Here is a 22,396-nt window from a genome sequence, read left to right as displayed (position 1 = left end):
GTGTGAATAATGAGCTCGTTTTGTTGTTGGTCTTGTTTTTAAACTTTTATTGGTATTCACATCACATGAGGTAAACTCCCAGGCTCCCCTCCCACACTGCAGCAGGCGTAGTGTAAGACTGCATGGAAATTCTCCAAACACTGTACTTGCCTGTTTCATAGTCCAATTCAGAGACTTGGAAATGAGAATTGAATTATCTAGTACAAAGTTAATGTTGCGATGCTAACATATCAAACAACATACCGAAGGAAAAGAAGGAAAAGATAAACAAACAACTTTGCATTATTATGTAATAAGGATAGGAGTACAAAAGTAGCCTGGGGTCAAATAAAACTTTTAGAAGGAGACAATTATTCCAAACCTAAGAAACATAGAAAACCTTCCAATCTATACAAACACACAAAACATACAACTGTGTTTCTCGTAATATCATACACCTGATATTACACAATGATAATATCTGTATTGGGTCAGACCCAAAGCTCATCCAGTTTGCTGTCCTGGCTTGGACAGTAGCCCAAAGCCAATTCAGAAAGGAAATTAGAGTTAGCTTATTTATAGTCATCCTTCCCCAAAATATTTTCCTAGCTTGAAGCCACTTTCTTTGCAGCTGTCTACCTTGAGGGATGTCCCTGCCATTGACCTCTCCAGTCATTCTTTACAAGCATTTACCTTTTTTGCACCTCCAACCGCATGTAGCAACACTCTTCTCCCAGACAATGGTGCCAAAAGCCTGTTTGGGGTAGGATTCCTCTGACCAGTCTTTGGTGTCTATTTTAGCCTCAGTTTTACTCCCTGGAGCACACTGATTCTAAAGGCAGCCCAGGGCAGTTGACGCAGATGGGGAGTTTACATTGTTCACATCTACATTCACTTGACTGACGCTCACCTTGGTTGACTTTGGCGTTATAAGTCTGAGGGCTGAAGGGCAGCATGAGAAATCAATGCTTAATAATCAATGTTTTTACTGAAACATTAGATAATGCCTTCTTTAAATGAAACATTTCTTGAGCTGGGAAGACTGGATGTGGAAAGATTCTAAAAACCACTTTTCTGTGAAGTTTACAATGCAAACGGTGCAGCTTTGTAGCAATTACATGAGAACTAAGCCATGAAAATGGGCTGAATGCTTAGTATATCTAATTAATTTATTCACTCTTAAATAATTCACTTTAGTGGCAGAAATTAGCAACTACAGAACCACAGCATATGTTCTTTCTGTTAAAATTTACTCTTAGCATATCAAAATTGCTTTTTCTTCTATAGCAGTTCAGGGGGTGAATAATACAAAGAAGTTAGCACTGTCATTGAAATGATGGTTCAGGGCACTCTTAGAAGACTCAAAGAAAGGAATCCAAGAGAAGAAGGATGAGACCTTCAAAAAGCATTAGAGAGCAGAAGTTTAAGAGCACTGAAGTGGATGTGAAAGGAGCATGAAAGTATTCAGATATATGCCTGGGACCTCAGTCCAAAACGCTCTCTCTGTTCAGTGAAAGATTAATTTTCTAGTTCCATATGAAATCAGAAGGCTCTGAGTTGTATCTCGATGTACACATGGATCTAAGTCACTGGAGGCAACATTTCTATTTTCTGACATAAGGAAAAATAAACAAAAATCACATACAAGACAGAGGAGCTTTTTGTCTGTCCTCTGTGTGATGCTGTGGACATCTTCCAAGGGGTAAATGGACTGTGGTGATGATGGGCACCTCTTCAGAATGTGAGGGGAGAGCAAACAGGATAGGAAGAAGCACAGACCATCCCCTGTTCCTTGCCTGCTGCACAACCCTTCACAACACCACCATCAACAGCATCGCTCTACGGATACTCTCCCACTCTTGTACATAAAAATCTGAGGACTCGTGCCTTTAAAGATCTGACTAAAGCCCTATGATTTCAAGAATGAGCGTTTTTTTGAGCAGAGGATAAAAGAGAAGATTCCATTTTCAAATCTGGGTTGTTAGCTGCCCAAGGAAGAACGTTAATTATTGGTTTAAACATAGCTCTGATAAAAACAGAGTTCTTCAGGCAGTTAAAGACATAAGGGGCACTTGTCCAGGGTAAACAGAGTGCTGTACACTCCTTGGATTTAGGTATGTAACTCAGCTAAAGAGGAGAACGTTTGCATCAGAAGATTTGCATTTCTGAGTACAGAAATTTCATTGGGGTGCTCTGCATACTAAGATCTGGTTTTCCAGAAGAGGGCACTAAACATACTTTGTTCCTATTTCAGTGATTAAAAATGCATAAATAAAAGGGACAGGAAATCAGAAAAATTAGATTATAAAGTCCTGCAGGCTGGGACTGCTTCCTATGTTTCTGCATCAACACCAGAATTAAATTCTTTCTGATGTTGCTTTCTAATGCTTTTAAAAACACTGATTTTCTCCCATTTTGTATCCTAATATATTTCTTTCCTTAACGTTTTAAAATAACTATCTATACTTATGAGAATCCAGCACAAAATAAGATTTTTATTGTCCCTTAAATTTAGGAAGCAAAATTATGCTAAAAAAAGGAACTAGCCTCTAATGTAATTCTGAAGCCTCTGCATGTTGCAAGGAACCTAATTATTTTTTAAGTTCTATTTTTTTTTCAATATTTTTTATATAGCTACAGTTATTTTATTACCATTAAAGCACAGAAGATTCCCCTGTGTTTCACTAAGATGGATTCCTGTAGGAGTGCAAAAAAGAAAACTGCAATGTTTTTACTGCTGACTCTCTATCTGATTTCGACTATCTAGGAGAATTTGTACAATTACCTTTCCTATGTTTTATTCAAAAATAAATTGCAGGTTGTTTTTAAGATGTTTTGTGGTTTTTTGTTAGACCATTAATCTCTACCAGTTTGTCTGCTCCAGTTAGATCACCTATACACTTGGAAAAGAAAGCAGAATGGAAAATCTAATCTTATCCAAGCAAAGAAAAACTGGTTATTTTTGTATCATAGTGTTTTGCTTTGAGTCTTTTTATTTTCCCTTCTCTGTTTGATGAAAATCTCATTTGCTAAAGAAAATATTTACAGAGGAAGACTGCTGATAGCTGATATCGATACATAATACACCTATGTATTCTTGCATGACAGGCTAATTATTTCTGACTTTTGATATCACTCTAGTCTTCCCTGGAACTGTGGATTTGCTTTTCAGTTTACTGATGTATATCTGTGCCTGTGAATAAATGTAGGATACAGTTTGTTGGCCTTTGCTACATGAGCAAAGCTGTCCAACTTAGTCTGAAATATTATTTTGCACTCAGTCATGTCTGTGAGATTTGTATTGAAGTCTCACAGCTCAGATCAGGAGGCTTAAAGTTCAGTCCTAACTCAATTTATCTCCATTATTAGAAGAACAGCAAGAGTTTAATCCTTTGTTTTTAACAGAAAATAGTTAAAGCTCAGAGATGCAGAGCAGCTGAAGTCAGCATACTCGGTTTTAGTGCTCTCCATCTCACACAGTTAGTATTTCGTTGCAATAATCAGACTAAACAACACTCCCTGGAATGGAGACTCAGTAAGAAACTGAAATTTGGTGCAGTTTTACTGAAACCATTACTGTAGAGGGAGCATGCAGTGGCAAAACTGGAACAGGGAGACTTAGGACAGCAGGAAGACCTGCTGGGCAGATCTTTGCCTCCCAGCTCAGGCAAACACATCATATTATGTTTTATGAATGCATCTAAGTCATCATTTCATAAGCACCAACTTCCTGCTGAAAACATCCCCCAATAACAGGGAGCAACAGAGCTAAAGAACTGGGATCCCAGTGTGGGTTGATTGCTCCAGGAAAGCACCGCAGGCGACAAGTAACCTGTAGCTACCCATGATAAACACAGGGTCCCCACCAGGTCCTTCAACATTGAGATGGTCCCACTCCTAGAGTATCTGCTGAGGGCATGATACTGTGGTGAGCATCCATTCCTTGCATTTAATGCATGCAAACACCCATTTCCACGGACAATAAACACAGGAAGGCTCCACCCACAAATTCCTCTTTGCTGAGACTCAACGCCCATCAAATTCCCCTTTGTTAAGAACGGAAAATAAAGAAAAAGTATGCAGATTTGGGATATGTCATTTCACCCTGCATTTTTGTTGCTGCTTCTACCCAGAGTTACAATGCCAGACCCTTACTTTTAACCAGGAAGCTCTTGCCCCATGGCCCAAGGAGCTTAACTACCAAACTGTCCCTGCAGTTCATGTATTTGAGTGCCTAACCCCACTCTACCTTTCTGTTTAAGTTGGAATTTTTTCTGTAATTAAACTGGGCTGTGCCAAAGCAGAAGGATTGCTTCTAAGAGCAAAGAGTAAGGCTACATAAAGGAACACATTTTCTGCTGGAGCTTTGTAGGGATTTGAAATGAACTATGAGGCTCCTCCAAAACAAATAAAATAAAGAATAGGTTTGACCTCTTTTCTTCCCCTGTGTTAGTCCAAAATTGGTCCTGAAAGTTACCAAAATGAAATTAGTTTCTGTATGTTCTTCTTCAAAAGAGAGGTCTAGGTTTAAACTTGTCATCAATTATTCCTCCACTGTCCTGTGCCTGCATCCAAAAATTTATATTCTAAACACACAATGTGACAGAAATTGGACAGAGCAATGACTGCTGAGCAGCAAGAACAAATATTCCCACCACCTGATAACATGTTTACTCAATTAAAATGAGTATCCACCCTCCCATAGCAAGAATTTTTAATTATGTAAGCATGTGCAGGAGAAAAAAATATTGTGATTGAAAGGGCTCTGCTGTCAAAGGCACAACTGAGGACACCTGAGAAGACATTGTTTGCACAATGCTGTAATAGAGTTTTGAAACCCATAAATCCCCCTAGAGTTGTGTGGCAAACTTCCCTCTCTTTCTGTGCCCCTGCAGATATCAAATATTAATTAGGCTGAACCAATTACTGATACCAAGATGCGACAGAAGAACTCAGCACGCTGGTATGTCTGACAGAGATATTGCTACTTGTTCCTGAGCTGAGATTCATCTCAGGAAAATCTCCTGGTTGCTCAAACTTTCTTTATTAGCAGCTTTGGCTTATTTAATGCAAGGTGACCGTGAAGGGCTGGTGTCCTGGGTGAGATGCACACCTCCAGTTCTGGCAGAGAAGCAAATGGAAGTGTAGAAACGTTTCTGAATCAACCTTCCCTGATCCCTTTGAGAATCCTCTTTTGTCTATCTTGTTGCTGCTGTTCAGCCCGAATTGAAAACAATAGATTAGGGAATTTATTCATGGTGGTTTTGAGATTAGAAAAGATAGTCAGTCTTTCACAAAGGGTATTTTAAGTAGACCAGATTCATAATTAAAAAAATCCCACCATAACATCTCCAAAAAATAATTTATTGCCTTTAAAATTTTGTGAAATAATAGCTGCTGCTTCAGCTTCAAATCCAAAGTAAACTATCACCCAGAAAATTAACCTCCCCTACGTCCTCAATACATCCTCAGTACTTTCTTGTTAATATAATACTTCTGGATGCACAAGCCTTAGCTTTTGTTATGTAAATGTAGCTGGAGCACTTCTGTTCTCCTTATCACTACAAATAGGATAAAAAGCACATTATTAAACATGGATATTTACTCTACTGATCTTGGCTGTTGAAATAATATGACTCAAAACAGGACATAAGAATATGTAAGAAGAAGGAGAAAAAAGAAAGCCCCTCGCTTTCAGCCCTGGCACCACAGGATCACCATGCTAAAACCACACATGGGCACACTCATAAAAATGGTGCAATTTTCAGAAGTTGTGAGCATTTTACTAAAATATTAAACATTAGCTGAATTGTATTAGTAGTATTTATTCTATGGGAGGCAACTGAAGATGTTTTTTTCATGAAAGAGACTCAAGATTTAGCAAATCATCAGATCTGATGAGTGGCTTGTCTATTCATTAATAACTTCTGCTCATTACAGATGAACTGAACGACTACAGTCATTTGGTGAATCAAGAAAAGAGAAGATATTTGTCTTGAGATACACGCACAGATGCAATTACAGGAGAATATTTTAATTAATATAACTTTACATTGTCAGGACTGATTTTTTACTCCTTTTAATGTAGGGAGTGAAACTACAATTATTTATTCTAATAATGGGTAATTTATTCTCATAAATAAATAAAACGACAGTGCTTTAGGCTTGAAAATATTGGGAAAATAGTTTTAGCCGCTAGACTTTGATAATAGTCAACACTGCCCCTATATTGTGTTGCTTTACAACAGAGAAGGAGTTCTGGTTTATGAGCAACAAAAATTCAAAACTCTATTCATATGAAAAAAAGGAAAACTATAAATATAAGCTTCAAAGATTCTACTAGTTTACAACAAACATCAAAAATTAAACAAACCTCTTAAGCATGTGGCATTATTTTATGGTACAGATTTTCTAACTGTGCTCACCTTACATAGTGTAATCACTTCACATTTTCATTGTTTGTGAAAACAGCGTTGGGTGGGAATGGAAAAGGTAAATTTGAAATATATTTATTGCCACAGAAAGAAAACAGATTTATACAATACCGTTTCTGGAAGTGGTAAATCTATTTCAGTTAAGTAATAAATATCATAGCAACAATATTAGCAGTATTACTGATGGTAGTTATGATAGTGTCTAATTTTCAGAGGCGTATTTATCATAATAATAGTTCTCACCTAACTCAAAAGGATGTTGTGAGGATTCATTAATATTTATACCCATCAGTGTTTTGGAAATAACAAGTGTTATATTATTTTAATTTTTATGCAACTAATTAAAGCAGTATGAGGTTTTAATTGGAGCCATAAGCACAAAGCCTGTTCATTCCACATAACAAGACTTGGACAAATAGTAGAAAACATCAACAATAATAATACGCTACTTTCTATAAATAATGCTTTTTTACTTCATTCATACTCTAAATACAAAGTCCAGGGTTTTGACTGGGTCTTTCTGAGATCCCTCTGGTCCCACCATTCGCGTGAGATCTATGGCAACAGGGAGAGTGAAAAAAATACTAAACTCACCACTCTAAAAAAAAATACTTGGGGCCTGCTCTAATTGCAATGATGATTAATTATTTGCAGCTTTCAACATTATAAAAATGCATTCTTTTAACTGCAAAATAGGTAATAGCGGCTGTTGTATCAGCTGTAAAAGTCTCTAAGCCCTAATTGCTGTTCAGAAACTTAGCAGTTTTGTCCATATTAATCAGCCAGGATTTCCTGTGTGTAATTGCTCTTAACTAGCTCAAACACAGTAATGGACTGGTAAATTGGAAATGAAGAACAAATAGCTTTAAGAAGAATCTTGGCCACTTTATTTACTCTCTTGCATTACAACGACAGCTATTCATAATAAAGGCAATTAAATATTCTCTATTTAACGTCTCACCATGTCACTCAAGAAAATCACTTTTCTCCTCATTTTCTCCTCATTTCCTCTGTTTCTTTCATCACCATGACACAAACTCCACTGCTTAACTCCGATGACCACAGAAATCTACACAAGCCCATGGGGTTTGGTTACTCATCCTTATTCTTACCCCATCACTCTCCCAGTCGCAGACACGCTACTGAATTTTAGAGGTGGTTTGTCACCTGGCTATTTAGGAAAACATTTTTGGAATCCGTGGAGACCCATAAACATGATTCCAGCCCAAACACCAGAGACCTCTGTGTCTCCCCAGGAGGTGAGCAGGGAGCATGAACCTAGTCCAGCCAATGCTGGTGGAGCCATGCACTGGGCAAAAGTGGCTTTGATCTGACACCACCAGGGACAGTCTTGACCCTCTGCAGCCTTTCTGCTGAGATGCTGTGATTAAATCCCCATTTGCCCACGTGTTTTGGTGTCATAAAACTCTATAGCCAGAGCCCCACACACTTTTTTTGGGTAAAAATGGTTTGAAATCAAAGTTTCTCTACGGGTGCATTTATTCCCCAATGCTTTCCCAAAACTTCACCCTGTACTTTCAGCCTCAAGTTCGACCTTGCTCTAGTGTAAAGAAACAAAAAATAAACAAACAACAGAAAAATTGCAAGAGTATTTTAAAGACAAGGAAGCCTGACGCCTTCTCTATGACCTTTCCAGAAAAAGAACAAATCTTCTGTGTTCAAGGTTAGAAAAGTTCCCTATTAGCACAAGGCTTACCCAGAATATTGCTGCCTGAAAGATTAAACTTCTGTAAATATAAGCGCTGCAAAAAAGCATTTAGAATGAAACCTGACAGCCCGACTAGCCACAATGTACTCACGCCAGTCTCACAACCACCTGCCAAGCTTCCCGGGAGAAATATATTTTAAGGAACATGCTTTAATTCATGATACTTTAAGATGATGAAGTGATACAACAGGGAAACACACATTAGTTGCCTGAACAGCTTTGCAAAATAGGTGTCTGCCAGTTCAGGGCCGTGTTATTCCAATGTGGGTGTCAGTGCCGTTACCCAAACCCAACACTGAGCAGAGATGCTTTTGTGCAAATAAATAGAAAAGCCTTAGAAGAAAGCTATTACTGCCAGGAAATTATTTTGTAGCATTTTTCTTTAAAATATTTCACTTCATTGGAGTGACACACTATGCTTTTCTATGTTGATTTTTATTCCTAGCCTGTATTAAAATTAAAGACTGAACCCATTCATACTAGAATTCAGACAAACGATTAATGCCTATGACGTATATTAAGAAATTTTACACATAAATAAAAGCAGCACAATTGTATTGTGTAAAAAAAATGATGAAAACTTTTATACGCACAAACAATTCAGAGGCAGTACAACACACTTTTAAATGGCAAAAAATAAAGCAATACTTTCTGACACCTATAAAATCAGTCCACAATAGTTTCAAGAAGTTTCTTCTTGAAAGCATTTGTAGAATTAAACTTAAAACAAATGTCCTTTGCCAACACATTTCCTGAAATTTCCTTTTGACTTTGCAACAAGGACAACTGCCCAAGGCTTTGCTAATCAATTTCTTCTGTTGCAGAAAACAGTGTAATTTGAATTTTGTCCAAGAATACAGTTTGAAATGCAGGAAATGTGAAAAGCTAACTAACGTGCAATTATTTGTAGCCAGATTCTGCATACCAAATAATAAGAAAGCTGAATAAGTAATTTAATAGTTATTGCAACTCCAATAAACAAAGAGCCACCCATCATGGCTTAAGGATACAATATTCGAAAGCAAACCTTACTACCTCTCTATTAGTATGCTTCTTCAAAAAAGATTATTTGGTATCCTTTATAAGCATGGATCTTAAAGGAAAAAGGAGGGGTTTTAGCTTTGTTTCAGAAGACTCACTATCATAATCTCACATATGAATACTTTAACAATTTGTAATGTTCTTTTACACCGACCATATGTTTAGTCACATCCTGAATTCATAGACTCATAGAATAAATTGGGTTGGAAGGGAAGAAGACTCACTATCATAATCTCACATATGAATACTTTAACAATTTGTAATGTTCTTTTACACCAACCATATGTTTAGTCACATCCTGAATTCATAGACTCATAGAATAAATTGGGTTGGAAGGGACCCTTTAAAGGTCATCTAGTCCAACCCCCAAATCTTCCCAAAGGTCATATTTCCAGCTTGTCACCTCAGCTTTTCCTTTCTGGAAGAAGATGTGGCGTGAGGAAGGTTGCACCTGGCTGTGTGCTGTGCTCTCTCACCAGCTGGGCATCTCAAGCACCACAAACTCCATGTTTTGCTTTCACCCCAAACCCACAGATCTGCAAGCACTGAAATGTAGAGAGGAGGATGTGGAGGAAACACATCCGGTCCATCCCTTTCCATCCCCATCCTCCTCTTCCTCCACTGCCTGCATCAAGTGTTCCTCTGCAGGCAGCAAGCAAGGTCTGGGCTGCAAAAGCCTCTGTAACTTTGCTTTTTGCAGATATTCTGAACGTGCAGCCCTTTTGATGGGAAAGGTTAAGAATAAAAAGGGATTTTCTAAATACTGCTTTTTAGGAATGAAATTTTTTCTCTCATTACAATTTTTCTTCTTACAGGACTTTTTCTTGGTATAGGAATTTTTCTCTCATTCTCAGAGGAAATGAGGAAGCCCTCTCTACTCGGGGCTCTTCCAGCTCACGCAATGCACCTGAGTAGTGTCAGCACAGGGCTTCCACAGCCAAAGGCCAATCTCCACTAAAAGAACTGAATTTTACAAAACCTCTCAAGCACACAGGGCAGGGGGGCTTTGAGGCAAAGGCTTTGCTTGCTCATTAGGCTGTGTTCCCCATATTTAGATTTAACTTAACACTTCTACATCAATCTCTGTCTGGAGTTCTGCTAAGCTTTGGGTAAGTGAAGTTGCACCAACAATGATTTCCCAGCAAAAAGTCTTTATGAATTACCCATAAAGTTTCTGATACAGTTTTATCTGAAATTTTTCTAACACCAGCCATGGTTCTCCTGACTTTTATACCCCTGTGAGTGAGGAATAACTCCATAGATGACAGCAGAGAAATTAAATGAGCAACAGAGACACAACCTCGACTACCTAAAGGACCAACAAATTGCCTTTGGTTAGCAGCTGAAACTAGATTTATTTCATGGAAGAAGGATTACAGTTACTGGTGAATGAATTATTTTCATTTTGAAGAATTGTTGCAATTCTAGATTATGGAAACAAAATGTATGGGGCTTACAGTTTATCCAAGTAGTACAGCATAGCTATCATTCTAACATTTCAAGTCTTATACAAGCAGAATTTAAAAAGAAAATAAATATTATTCATGCCCAAGAACTGCTTCCCATGTGTCTGATACTTTACTCATCATTTAAAAATGACTCATTACACTTCTCTCTTTTGAAGTTTAGTAGAAAATTCACCCTAATCTAAAACTTAGTAGTAACTCAACAGTGATTTCTTACAAATGATTTATACCCAATCCTCTGAAGAAAAGGATTTATAATGAAAGTGATAGCTCAAGCCTAACTGCAGCACTGGGAACAGTGACACCATAATTAATGTATTATTTCAGTTGTGGGAGACACTGACAGTTGCTTTTTGTTCTTGGGAAGAAATTTATAGTGTGACTGAAAAAGTCACCATGGAAAAAAAATTGCACAGAAGAGGAATAGAAATCCTCGCAGCAAAGACATGTCCTTACAATCCCCCTCCCAGAGTCTATAAAATCCTGGCAACAACAGCGTTTCCTCTACGATGCTATTTATACCTTACTCCTCTACTAGATGGCAGTATGACATGCTTTCAGAATGTCCAAGTGAGGAGGGTTCATTCTTTGTTTCTTAGGAAGTAATTAATTTAAAATATCATCTTACTGGCATAGAAGTGGGAAAAACAAGCAAACAAAAAACGCTCACCAATGGCTGTGTACTTTGAGATCAAATCTATTAACTTACCGGTTCAACGTTAAAAGCAAAAAGTGCGTATTCCCGGTCAGGTGACACTTCATATCGAATAGCCTTTAAGGAGACCTAGAAAATAAAGCAGACATTGAAATAAATATTTTTTCAGTTTTCAAACCAATAACATTAGAATTAATTATTATGACACTGTTTCTAACAATCAAGAGTACTGCCAGACTAAGTGTCTTAAAAAATAATACATCACATCTCTTTTTAAAAAACAGAAATATTATGTGGGCACATATATGCTCTCATAAGAGAAAGCATAACTGCATTGTGACCCAGATCAGGCAGCTATCTTAAAAAAAATCAGAATTTTTCTTACAAACCTACTGGTCAGTGGCTTGTGGGGGAGCTGTGGGCAGCAGGTAATAGAAAACCCTGATAAATGTGAATTTATTAATTCCCTCTCAGTCCCTGCAGTCACTGGCCAAAGTGTTGGATATAACAGTGAATACCTGCTGGAGCAAAATATTATAAAGAGGCACAACAAACTTTCTCAATTAAGACAACACTGAGGTAAAATATCCCATTTTCCCCAGTTAAAAAAGTTTTTGGGATGTTGTGGTGATACAGCTTTTCAGGTGCACCTTGACCTCTGTTCTGCAAAACGCTGCGTTGTAAGTCTTATTAACAAGAAAAGACCCCAAAATATCTCAGACTTGTCAGGAATTACGTTTTCCCTGTTCCACTTATAATTTGTATAGTGCAGACATCTCTTCTCCTTTCCAGTGTAGTTCAAGATAATACATTACTGGCGCACCAAGGTCAAACAGAGGTGCCACTAACATGCTACTCACCAACTACCTTTTAAATCCTATCCTCTCACCTAACAAATTAGATGCAAGTCCTTGACAGATCCCCAAGGACCAAACCGGAAGGGGGAATTTGAGCTGCAAGGAAATGCACAGCATCCCACTGGGAGAGTCCTCCCCAAGGCCAGCAAGGCTGCCAGCAGTGCGTGGGGAACCCAGGGGACAGCCACAGGCAGAGGGGACTGATCATAGAACAGTTTGTGTTGGAAGAGACCTTGGAAGGTCATCTAGTCCAACCCCTCTGCAATGAGCAGAGACATAGAATCATAGAATCATTCAGGTTGGAAAAGACTCTTGGGATCATCGAGTCCAACCATCGACCCTACTCTACAAAGTTCTCCCCTACACCATATTCCCCAACAACATGTCTAAATGACTCTTAAGCACACTCAGGGATGGTGACTCAACCACCTCCCTGGGAAGCCTATTTCAGTTCCTGATCACTCTTTCTGTGAAGAATTTTTTTCCTAATGTCCAGTCTAAACCTACCCTGTTGCAGCTTGAAGCCATTCCCTCTCATTCTTTCACTAATTACCTGTGAGAAGAGACCAGCACCAACCTCTCTACAATGTCCTTTCAAGTAGTTGCAGAGAGTGATGAGGTCTCCCCTCAGCCTCCCCTTCTCCAAACTAAACAGTTCCAGCTCCTTCAATTGCTCTTCATAAGATTTATTCTCCAGGTCCTTCACCAGCTTTGTTGCCCTTCGTTGGCATCTTCAACTAGATCAGGTTGCTCAGAGCCCCATCTAACCTGACCTTGAATGTTTCCAGGGATGGGGCATCTGCTACCTTTCTGGGCCACCTAATAGGTCAATGGGCCAGCATGGATCAATATGAGTGGTACCAGGAGAGCCTGAGAGCCAGCAGTGTCAGCATGAAGAAAGATTTTATTTTCTGTTATATTAATAACAGAAACAGAGGAAGGAAAACACGCCAAGATAGCAAGTGTTTTTTGGTGACACAGAGTTGGGAAGGAAAAAGTCAAAGACAACATTCCTGGATGAAGTGTAATATCAGCTTTTGTACTGGGTCTTTCTGGACTAATGTGGAGGTGATGTTCCTCAGATTTATTTATCAAGAGGGCGGAGGAGCAAGGGTAGGACAGGCAGCAGGGAGGCCACAGCATGAAAAAGTAGGATTACCTTGTAATACTGGATTTTTCTTACAAATGCCAAAATTTAAAAAACAGGAATAAACAGGCCAAATTGGAGCTTGACAGACCAACAGACCTTGACATTAAAGGAAACCAGCCCATTGCTTTACCCTTAGCAGAATTGTAAAGAAAGGGTGTTATGCTGTGATGAAAGAAGCTTGCATATACAATGTTGCAAAGATTGAATGTTAAATGGCAGCATGTGAAGATTAAGTATGGGTCCTGCAATAATAAATCAGTGATAAATTCTTTGTCTCATTAAAATGAATTAATACTACTTGAGCTCTGTACGAGCAGTGTACTCATACTGCAAAATAATATCACTCTGGAATGTGGTTTACTGTTTTCTTGTAGATTTACTTTTAGCTTTTGAGTTTCTAGAGCTGTTTTCTGCAGATCTTGGGTCATTGATGAATAAGTTGAACAGGACTGGGCCGGGTATTGACCCTTGGGGTATGCTGCTGGTTACAAGCCTCCAACTTGACCCTGCTCCATTAAGAACCCTCTGAGTTCTGTCACACAGCCAGGACTCAATCCACCTCACTGCCCCTTCATCTAGCCCACACTTCCTTAATTTTCTGATGAGGATGTTATGGGAGACAGTGTCAAAAGCCTTGCTGAAGTCAAGGTAGATAACATCTGCTGCTCTCCCCTCATCCAGCCATCTAGTTATAACATATATAACATCGTTTTCTTCTCATTCATTTTAATAGCCACCTACTAACTTCTTTTCCCAGTAACTCCTCAGGGTTTCTCTCATATGCAAAACATTTCCATTCATCACTGCTATTCATTAACAACACTGAAATTACATTTCAAACATTAGGCAAGAAAATTAGCAAATCCACAAATTAAAAAATAAGTATTTGCATGGAGGAATGTGAAAAATGCCACAAACAGACAGTAAATTGTATCAATTGTCTATTCTATTAAGCATGCAAAGATGAGAATTGTGCATCTTTCAATTATATATGATATGCAGGACTAGCTTCAAATATCTATATGATACTTTCCTGTAGTATGAAACAAACCAAGCTTGCAGAATAATAACAAAAGCTGGAGTTCAATTTCACTTTATCAGTCATTGCGTAGCCCATACTATTACCACTGTATTGCTTCTCCTTGACAATACATGAAGTTGAAACCCAAGTCATTTTCTGCTTTAGAAAATCTTCTGATCTAACTGCAAGAGAACTGTGAAATTCTGCTACTCGTTATAGAAAATACTTACAATTTTTTTGTTTTCTATTAATATTGTTGAATTGTTCGTTTCGACATTCCTCAGAATCACTGTGCCATTCTGGTTTCTATAAATGAATTCATTATCTGCAAGGAGGAAAAGAAAAGAACATTAAGGAAATCTGAAATTGTCTGTTTGTGTATAACCTAATTATGGGCTTGTATCAAAAGGACTGCTGGGAAATTTCCTCCTAAGAACACAGATTTTTTTTTTTTTTTTTTTTTAATGTAGCCATTGCTGTGATGTTAAAGTGGCTTCCAAGATAGTCATTAAACAACACAGTTAGTGTTTGTCAAATTTATTCTGCCACACTTTCCCAAAGCTGAATACAAGAGGGTGACCTGATACACAGCTTGCTATATTGTTACTGTAGAAAAAACCATGGTTGAAAAACATTCCTTATGCTTGAGGATCTTGGAAACCTTTAATCTCTGTAGGAGTTTAATGAGCCAGATGCCTAGAATGTCTCTGAAAGTTAAAGGTGCCTAATATTGTGCAGATCTTCCAACTCCATTTGTCCTGCAAACTTAGACCAAAAGGAGATGCATGCAAAGAAATTGCCATTTTCACATGGAACGAGACAAATCAGGTTGTTCCTATTGCACTTTGGGACTACTCCAGCACTCAGGACATCTGGACAAGGACAAGAATCCCCTCCAGTAGCGTCTGCAGAGGCAGGAGATAGTCTCCAGCTTGCAAAGCTCAGAACCTTCATGACAGAAATTCTGGGGCGAACACATGAAAAAGACTCCAAATGAGGGCTGGGTGGCAGGTCAATGCTTCAGGATGAAAAAACATTACAATAAAGGGTTGTCATCTTGTCAGACATCATAAACTGAATTTCAAGTCTGATCAGTGCTCACATGCACTGCCCCACAGATAAAACGTAAGTCTGAAGCACACTGCCAATAAAAGATCCAGCAGCTTTTCTTGACACAGGAGTAGGGTCACTGTTTTTCTTGTAACCTGGCTAAACTAAGATTGAAAACTAATGGATCCTACCAAACTTCTGCCTCTAGTTTCAGCCCAGGAAACAATTCCTCCTTGCCTGCCCTCACTGTGGCCACCCCAAGGTGGCTACCATGATGCATCCACAACTGTTAGGGGCACATGAATGATTAAACATTATCCATGAGTTGTTCTGTTTAAATCCTATCAGATTCATAAAAGCACAGACCCAACTCACCATAACCACAAAGAGATGTGCACTTCCTAGCTCAGGGTAATCTGCTGAAGACCACATCAATTACAGACATCCAGTTATTCCAAAACTGTGGTGTACAGACCTACCACAGTCTTTCGTTATCCATGTTTCAGTCTTTTTTAGTTTCTAAACTGGTGATGACAATCCTCATCACAGTCATTAACCATCTTTGTAAAGTGCTCTTAAAATTCAGATGAGAAGCTTCTACACTACTTGTTACTATCAATAAAAACAGTCATCTCCTACATGTCACATTTTACATGTATGAGTAGGAAGAAAAATCATTTTTGAGATTGGGATGAATCAGATTTTGTGAGGCAAAACTGTTGCTGCAGTACAGATGAACCTCTCCAGACAATAAGATTTTACCAGTGTAAGATTCTCAGTACCCAAATCACAGCATCAGCCCTTCAGATTTATAGGCAAAGTTCTCAAAGCATCTCTTTTAATTATGGAATAAATTTTATCAACATTTTTGGTCTTGAATAAAAAATGCAGGATCTGAATCAGATTAAGACTTGCATTTGAGACCAGAATAATGAAGAGAGTTTCTGTTTGGATTTGACAGTATTAAAATTTTGTCATTAGCTCTGCAGTGTTGTCCAAGGGCATGGCATTTTCATAAGCATGCCTGATTATATTCAGGACTTTAAAATATTACCTCATACGATTTATGACTGAACAAACTAAGATTCTTCAACCTGAAAAAGAAGTGAACAGAACTAGGATAGAAGTCAAAAAAGTCGTAGGCAGCATGGAGAAGATAAATAATGAATGCTTGTTCCCTGCCTTTTCCAAGATAAATATTAGGAGGCATCAAATGACACCAGCCAGTGACCGATTCAGCACAAATAAAAGTGATTATTTCTTCATACAGAAGGTACACAAACTTTGGAAATCACAGTCCCAAAGTAGAGCACGTGCCAGGACTGCATATGGGTCGAAATAAGAATTAGAATTATGGAAGAAATTAGGAATAGAAAAATGGAAGAAAAATCCATCAAAGATTATGGGTCTCAAAGGGAGACACTTTTCAGAAGGCCTTTGAACCTAAGATTATGAGGGACCAGAAGAATTTCCTGAATTATCATCTTGAGAAATTTACCCACTTTTTAAAATCTTCCCTAGACCACACACCAGAAGAGACAATCTCTGGGGTCCGATCCAGCACTGATTTATTTACAACTTTAACTTCCAGCTTCTGTGTTCAGATCTTTAAGAAATGCCTTTATGCCAGCAATTTAGGAAGTGATAGAACAAAAGGTGTTAAAGCTCCATCCACACCTTGCCTTTATATCCTTAGGTCATTAAGGATGGGGCATCACTTTTTATACAAGGAAAGTATACCATCCAAATTTTTATTTTCAGGTATTCCAGAAATAACAAGAATAACTAAATTGAGAGACAGAATATTATCGAATTACCAGGCATTTTGCAAAAGATTGATAATCACACTATGTCAACAACACAGTATGTTTTCCAATTACATACTAAGTTTTAGACAGAAAAATCTCATTTTAAACATGGCCACCAAAGCATTCGGATAATCGTAAGCCTCTCAGGATATTTCCAAATTAGAGAAAAAAACACCAATGAAATTGAGCTGAAAGTTCATTACGCAGGTAAAGTAGCTTATTCATCTAAGGTTGTTAATATTTGGTAGCTGTTAATACTTGGTAGCTGTTTCTTGAGCATTGCAAGAACTGATACAAGTTACAGTACTGCCTGTAATGCCACTGCTACTAAACTTTTATTGCTCTCTATGCTCCAAAAAAACCATAACATTTTAATAAACTGTGAAACTTCAAGATGATTACACAAAAGTTGCTCCATAGTTGGAAGGAGATGAAAGACTTTCCCATTATTTGTTAAAGTAAAACAAGTTTAAAACGAGGTGCTAATCTGCTGCATGTACTTCTGGTATAAAAAAGGAAGAATAAATGAAGCAGCACTGATTTGTTAGGGCTGTAAATCTTGCTATTATATTCAATACAAGCCATCAACACAGCATCTGAATTAATGAACAGAAAATTGGTCTGCTTAAGAGAAGAACAAATTGATCTGCATTATATTCCAAGCAAAACACTGTGAGGTTTATCTGGTCTGTAAGTCGTATTATCTTAGTCCTCAAAAGACTCAATGAATAATATTCTTGGACTTCTGTTTTGAAACATGTGATTTGTTCCAGTGCAAGAGCATTTATTTAAATGGGACATACCTCAATCAAAGACAAAAAGCAATGCAGCAGCCTCTGTCTGTAATGAATTCTGTCCAGTGAGCTGATGAGAATTTGCAGCCTGATTTATAGTTGTCACCACAGCTGATAAAGGTCATCACTGCATCTCATTTTTTTATACCTGCCTTTCTTTGGGGCTGGTGTTCAGTGTAAATGATGCTGAAAATTGTAACTTTCAGGCATAAAGCCATTTATTCCATTATATAATGGATTTCTTCAACAGCAGAGTTCACTTCGCCAACTCCTCCCCCTCTTTCAACTTCCAGGAAATTGTCTGGTTGGTAGAATGTATTATGTGTCTGTGAGCGTAGACACAGATATGTAGTCACGCTTACAAAAGTGACTGATTACAAAAAGCAGTGATTACTGGAACTAACGGAGCGGCGTCGGTGCTGTACAGAGACAGTGGAGAGGAACGGGGGAGCCTCAGCAGAAATTTTTAAAAACCTGCTAAGCAGAACGGCTGAAATCAGGAAATCCAAGACCAGTGATGTATTTGCAGTGTCAGAGCTTCTCAGCTTCTCTGTACACACCTTTCTTAAATTCAGCCAGGAAGTATGCACGTAGAGAAAACAGATCTAGTGACAGGGAGCTCGTGTCTCCTGCAGCTGCTGAGCCCTCACAAGGACCAGCACACACCTGGGTTTGCTTAGCCTGGCAGCTCCACCCACCAGCCTCTTGTTTAGTGTGAAATGAGACAAAATGCTGCGATTTTTCTTAAGAGAATAATGCATTAAGCACTATGGCTCCAGTGCAGGTTTTGGATTTTCCTGGCCAACCTTTCCCAAGGTTTTACCATCAGAAAAAGCACAAGGCCTCTGGAAACTTGCCCATTGATGCTCCCATGATGCTGAACCTGGAAGTGGTAGTTGAAACTCAGGAGAAAGATCATGAGGCCATGACTGGTATCGCCTGGTGTGAGAACCTGGTGTCTTAATTGCACCCTCGGAATCATTACAAGCCCCTCCCAGACCAACAATCAGACTGGAACCTAACACCTGGGGACCACAAATCATCAGTTCGTTATGCTGAGGTAGCCTAAACAGCCAACAAAATGCTGCACACCATCAAGACAGCAAGACAACAAGGATCATTTGCCATGATATAAAACAAGGGAGTACAAAAATTCATGGACAACTGACAGATATTAAAGGAAATAGGCAGGATATACACTCTGGCATCCCTAATGCAGGGTTGCCTCATTATGGGCTGCTAAAAGGTGCCAGGCTCAACTCCAACAGAGCATCAGCTATTGCCATGGTTAGAGACCCAACACTGGGCTAGAGGAGCAGGTGCTTGAGCCAACGCCGCCTCTTTTTACATTGCTGTGTGTCAAACTGGGCACCAGACTAAATAGCTCATCACTGTGGACAAGAAGGTCTGGGAAAATTTTACCTCTAGGAAGAGTAAGTTTGAATGCTGGTGGTGCAAAGAAGCTGAAGGAATTACATCCAGCTACAGGAACACAGTTTTGTGTCAGTGCTCACGAATTAAAGGCTGTGCAGCTTCTCTGATGTGACTAAGCAAGTACACACTGTCAGAGATGAGACTGGCTTATAAAATAATAGAAGGACATACATGCTTTTGAGGAAAATTTTTGTTATTTGTCAGTGATTATGGAAAGCAGAAAGCAGAACTGTGTGATAAAATATAGGAAGGAATAAATCCAACTCTAAAAATTATTTTTAATAAAATTGTAATTTTCTGTCAGTTTAGCAACTGACAAATGAAAAGCAGGAGAAAAAAAAAGGTTATGAAATTCACATGCAGCAAGTCAGCAGTGACAGTTACTGAAAGGCAGAAAGTAGTATCAGGACTGTTAGGACAGCCCCAGTCAGTCAGAGACACAGACGTAGAAGAGGAAAAAGCAACTTCTCAAGTCCTGTAGTTTCAGATCAACAGACGTGAAAGATAATTGAATGAGTCTCAGTCTGATGAAAGTCAGCATCGGGGGAATTATCGTTCTCAATCCCTAAGATTAAGGGAGATTGGTGAATAAAGAAAATTTAAATCCTGAAGTTGTTCTGAACCATTTCAGATAAATGAGCCTCCAGATACCAGCAAAACCAGCAAGGCTGGCAAATAAATTATGTCGTGTCAAGAGAGCAGAGGGTAGCAGACCCTGTGGGAGCGAGCCCGCATTGCTCCCCGGGGACAGAGGTCACATTGCACGGGGCCACATGCACTGCTGGGATGGAGCTCTGAGCTGGCACAGCGAATGTCACGGGGCCACCAGAAGAGGACTGGGCACTCTGCTGTTATTTCTCATCCCTGGTGCTGTGGGAAGGTTCCTGCTAGACCTGACCTCAGGCATGACCCAGCTGGCAGGCAGATTGCCTCCAATGTTAGTAGGGTTACAAACCCTGAAGGAGTCCTCCGAGCTTTGCAAGAAGTGAAAACAACGTATCCTGTTCAACCCAATGAAGCCAATTACCACAGCTGGAAAACAGTGAAGAGCCTGATGTTATCACCCTCTCTCTTCCAAAAAATAAAAGCTGTTGCAGGATGTTTAAGGCCAACCATATCCTGGGCTGCGCCGAAAGAAGCATGGCCAGCAGGATGAAGGAAGTGATTCTGCCCCTCTATGCTGCTCGGTGAGGCCCCACCTGGAGTCCAGCTCTGGAATTCACAGAGGAAGGAGGACGTGGACCTGTTGGAGCGAGCCCAGAGGAGGGCCAGGAAGATGATCAGAGGGCTGGAGCACTTCTCCTGTGAAGGCAGGCTGAGAGAGTTGGGGTTGTTCAGCCTGGAGAACTGAAGGCTTTGGGAAGACCTTATAACAGCCTTCCAGTATCTGAGGGGGGCCTACAGGGGAGCTGGAGAAGGACTTTTTGCAAAGACATGTAGTGATAGGACAAGGAGTAATGGCTTCAAACTGGAAGATCTCAGAGGTCCCTTCCAACCATGGTGATTCTGTGATTTTTATTAGATATCAGGAAGAAATTCTGTTCTCTGAGGGTAGTGAGACACTGGAACAGGTTGCCCAGAGAAGTTGTGGATGCCCCATCCCTTGAAATGTTCAAGAGCAGGCCGGATAGAGTTTACGGCTTTGAGCACCCAGGTCTAATGGAACATGTTCCTGCCCCAGCAGGGGGGTTGGAACTAGGTGGTCTTTAAGGTACCTTCCAGCTCTAACCATTCTATGATTCCATGATTCTATGATTTTAGAATTTTATCTGATATCTGAAGGACAAACCTTCCACCAACCTTGCAGCCCTGCCCGCTGTGGTGTAGGGCATCACTCCACACTCAGTCAGGCTGAGACCCCCTTTGTTGATGCGATAGCAGTGCCTGAACCAGCCAAGGATTTCTTGGAGTCCTCCCAGGCAGGTATTGATCAGACACAACTGGTTAGCACTTACCATCTAACAAGAGGATGGTTGGAGCAGTAGGACAGATGTATTTTTTCAGACAGAGCTGGTATTTTCAGACTGGCAATGGATGTACTACAAGTACAAATGAGTACAGTCGTATTCATTTAGAATAATACATGAGGATGAGCCAGTGGAATTAAAATAAAAAAACTACTTCTGCTCGTTTAGCATCCCAACAGGTTTTCTGAAGGGCCAAGAGAGCCCCAGCACAGTAGATGGAGACCAAGGTGGGGAAAGGAGTGGGTGGGCTCCTCGGGTGGGCTGGGACATCTCACAGCCCTCACTCCCAGCACACACACACAGGGGCCAAAGAGAAGGATGCAGCTAGAGAAAGGAAACCCGGACTATCCACAGCAGACCTGCAGCACACAGGGAAAAAAATACTGGCTTGTACTGATTACCCACATTTGCAGGATCAGGGGAGACTACCAGCTTACGTTGAAATACAGTATTTCTCTGTGGGAACAGCATCACGACCAATTTGGGTAGCCGGGCAGGCTGTGGGCTTGGCAGCCAGTGGTGGTTGCTGCTGTGACTATCAGCATTCGCACCCACAAGCCAGCCCATGCACAGCAGAGCCCTGAGGGGTAGAGCAGCCCGTCAGCGCCAGGCAAAGCACCAGGAGCACACGTCTAGTGCAGTCACTCACACAGCTCACACGAGCACCTCGCATGGAAAGTAAACTGTGGGGGACTTCAGATTTCCTGTTAAAAAAGTGTTTTCTGAGTGACACAGGGGAGGAAATAGGACTAGCTGAGGTTAACAGGCTACCAAGACCTTAAAAACCCCCTTAATCCTGCCAGATGCAGCACAAGAACAGGCCTCCCATCTTCAGAGACTGGTTTTGAGAGAGAGAGGCTGAGGTTTCGGAAAATAATGAAAGTGGAGAGGAAAATGACAGAACAGAGTAAGTTCACAGAGGAAATAAAAGCTTTCAGAAAAAAATACTCCAGCAAACATTAACAAAAGCACCAAACAAGAGGAAAGAAGTGGAGCATGATGTGAGCAGGG

At 39.7% G+C, this 22,396-nt stretch overlaps 1 protein-coding gene across 5 annotated transcripts in view; it reads right to left on the bottom strand.

Annotated features, from left to right (window-relative positions):
• Positions 1-22,396, bottom strand: part of DPP6 (dipeptidyl-peptidase 6) — a 576,912-nt gene that overhangs the window by 128,057 nt on the left and 426,459 nt on the right. For all 5 annotated transcript variants that reach the window (XM_014945135.1, XM_014945136.1, XM_014945133.1 and 2 more), the window contains exons 4-5: positions 14,563-14,657; positions 11,359-11,433 (exon numbers count right to left, since the gene is read on the bottom strand). In XM_014945135.1, coding sequence (XP_014800621.1) covers positions 11,359-11,433; positions 14,563-14,657 — 170 coding nt within the window. The remainder of the gene's footprint in view (positions 1-11,358; positions 11,434-14,562; positions 14,658-22,396) is intronic.

The sequence above is a fragment of the Calidris pugnax genome, unplaced genomic scaffold (genome assembly GCF_001431845.1).
Source record: "Calidris pugnax isolate Ruff unplaced genomic scaffold, ASM143184v1 scaffold54, whole genome shotgun sequence".
NCBI lineage: Eukaryota > Metazoa > Chordata > Aves > Charadriiformes > Scolopacidae > Calidris > Calidris pugnax.
This window is presented reverse-complemented; position numbering and strand designations above follow the sequence as displayed.